Source organism: Gracilinanus agilis, unplaced genomic scaffold (assembly GCF_016433145.1).
Source record: "Gracilinanus agilis isolate LMUSP501 unplaced genomic scaffold, AgileGrace unplaced_scaffold49742, whole genome shotgun sequence".
Taxonomy (NCBI): domain Eukaryota; kingdom Metazoa; phylum Chordata; class Mammalia; order Didelphimorphia; family Didelphidae; genus Gracilinanus; species Gracilinanus agilis.
In genome coordinates this window covers 1-1,711 of record NW_025384402.1, presented here as the reverse complement: position 1 = coordinate 1,711, position 1,711 = coordinate 1, and the positions used below count along the sequence as shown (strand labels likewise).

Genomic DNA, 1,711 nt, shown 5'->3' with positions numbered 1-1,711 from the left:
CCCGGGCCGGGGGGGCCGCGGGGGCCAAGCTCTTGGGCCGCACCGTGATGGTGAACGTGGTGACCGCCTTGGGGCTGCTGGAGGCCGCCGCGCGCCGCTTCTCCACCGTAACCACATCGATCTCCTCCTCCTCCTCCTCCTCCTCCTCTTCCTCCTCCTCCTCTTCATCATCTTTAGAGACAAAGTCACAGTCAGTCACCTGACCTGGGGGGGCCCCGAAGGCTGCACAGAGGAACCCCGGCCGGACCCCCCCAAAGGGAGGGGCCAACACACAGACACAGACAGACACACATACATACAAAGGGACACACAGACAGACATGTAGACATGTAGACAGACACACACAGACACAGACACAGACACAGGCAAACAGACACACAAACAGACACACACACACAGAGGCAGGCAGACAGACAGACCTGTAGACAGACATGCAGACACAGACAGACACACACACACACAGACAGACAGACAGACAGACCTGTAGACACAGACATGTAGACAGACAGACAGACACAGAGGCAGGCAGACAGACAGACAGACACGCAGACAGACAGACAGACACTCATTGATCTCAGCAGGGCCGGGGGAGGGGGGCCACAGGGAGTCCAGAAGCCAAAGCTCCAGCCAGGGGTGGGGCCGGTGGACAGAGGCCTGGGCGGCCCCTCCCTCTTCCAGGAAGCCCTCTAGCCTTGCTCCCTGGTCCCAGGAAGGCCGGAGGGAGGGGCTGCCGGGGTCTCTACTTGTGCCCCACACTTTGGGGCTGATCCACACTGGGGGGCACCAGGCCGGAGGCACTTAGTCCTGGGTTCCAAGCCGGCCTGCACACTTCCTGGCTGGGTGACCCTGGACAAGGGCCCTCAGGGAGGCTGGCGAGGAAGAGACGGAGGGTCCAAGAGGGCCAGTGAGGCTTTGGGCATGGGGGCGGGGCAGGGTCATGCCAGGCAGAACCTCCATCCAGAGGAAGAAGAGACAGACAGCCAGAGGGCCCCAGAGCTCCCGGGAGGCTAGGACGGAGCCGGCAGGCCCCTCAGGCCTGGCTTTTGGGCTCGGGCCAAGAAGCCAGCTGTTGGGAGGAATGGCCTGCGGGCCAGAAGCTGCCAGGCCCGGCACTAAAGGGAGCCCCTGGGGCAGGGCGGGCATCCCACCGCCCCGTGTCTGGGGGGGGCCTTTCTGCCCATCCCCTCCCCCCTTTGCCCCCCATCTGAGGAGCCCGAACTCCTCCCCCACGCCCTCCCCTTTGGGGGTGCCAGGAGCCAAGGGGGAAGGGGGGCGGCGGGGCTTACCCGAGTCGCTCAGGGTGTCGTCCCCGGAGCAGCTGTTGGTCCTGGTGTCTCCCCCGGGGCCCCGAGGGTGCTGCCTGGAGCCCCCCGATACGCTGGCGGGGGCGCCTTCGCGCTGGGTCACCGGGAAGGGGAAGACCACGGCGGGATCCACACACTCCGAGGCCGGGTTGCACAGCTCCGCGGCCCCGGGGGGCGGGACAGCCGCAGCCCTGGCGGGCGGCGTGGAGGCAGCGGCTGCGGTCTTGGCCCCTCGCGGGCCCGCCTGCAGCTTCTCAGTGACGGCCCGCTCGAGCTTCTCCCGCGCGGAGAAGCCGCTCCACATGCAGTCCCGAAGTACGAAGGCGCTGAGGTTCGCCTCGCCCCAGGCCGCGTGCGCCGCGCCCCCCGGGGTGCCCCACGGCTCGGCCTCGGGCGGCGGCAGCAGC

The 1,711-nt window shown here is 67.2% G+C and overlaps 1 protein-coding gene across 1 annotated transcript; it reads right to left on the bottom strand.

Annotated features, from left to right (window-relative positions):
* Positions 1-7: 7 nt before the first annotated feature.
* Positions 8-1,630, bottom strand: LOC123255653 (N-myc proto-oncogene protein-like; the record flags this gene model as incomplete). The annotated part of the gene is made up of 2 exons (XM_044684411.1): positions 8-171; positions 1,287-1,630. Coding segments are annotated over 2 exons (508 nt in total), but the record flags the coding sequence as incomplete, so codon positions are not given.
* Between the last annotated feature and the right edge of the window lie 81 nt (positions 1,631-1,711).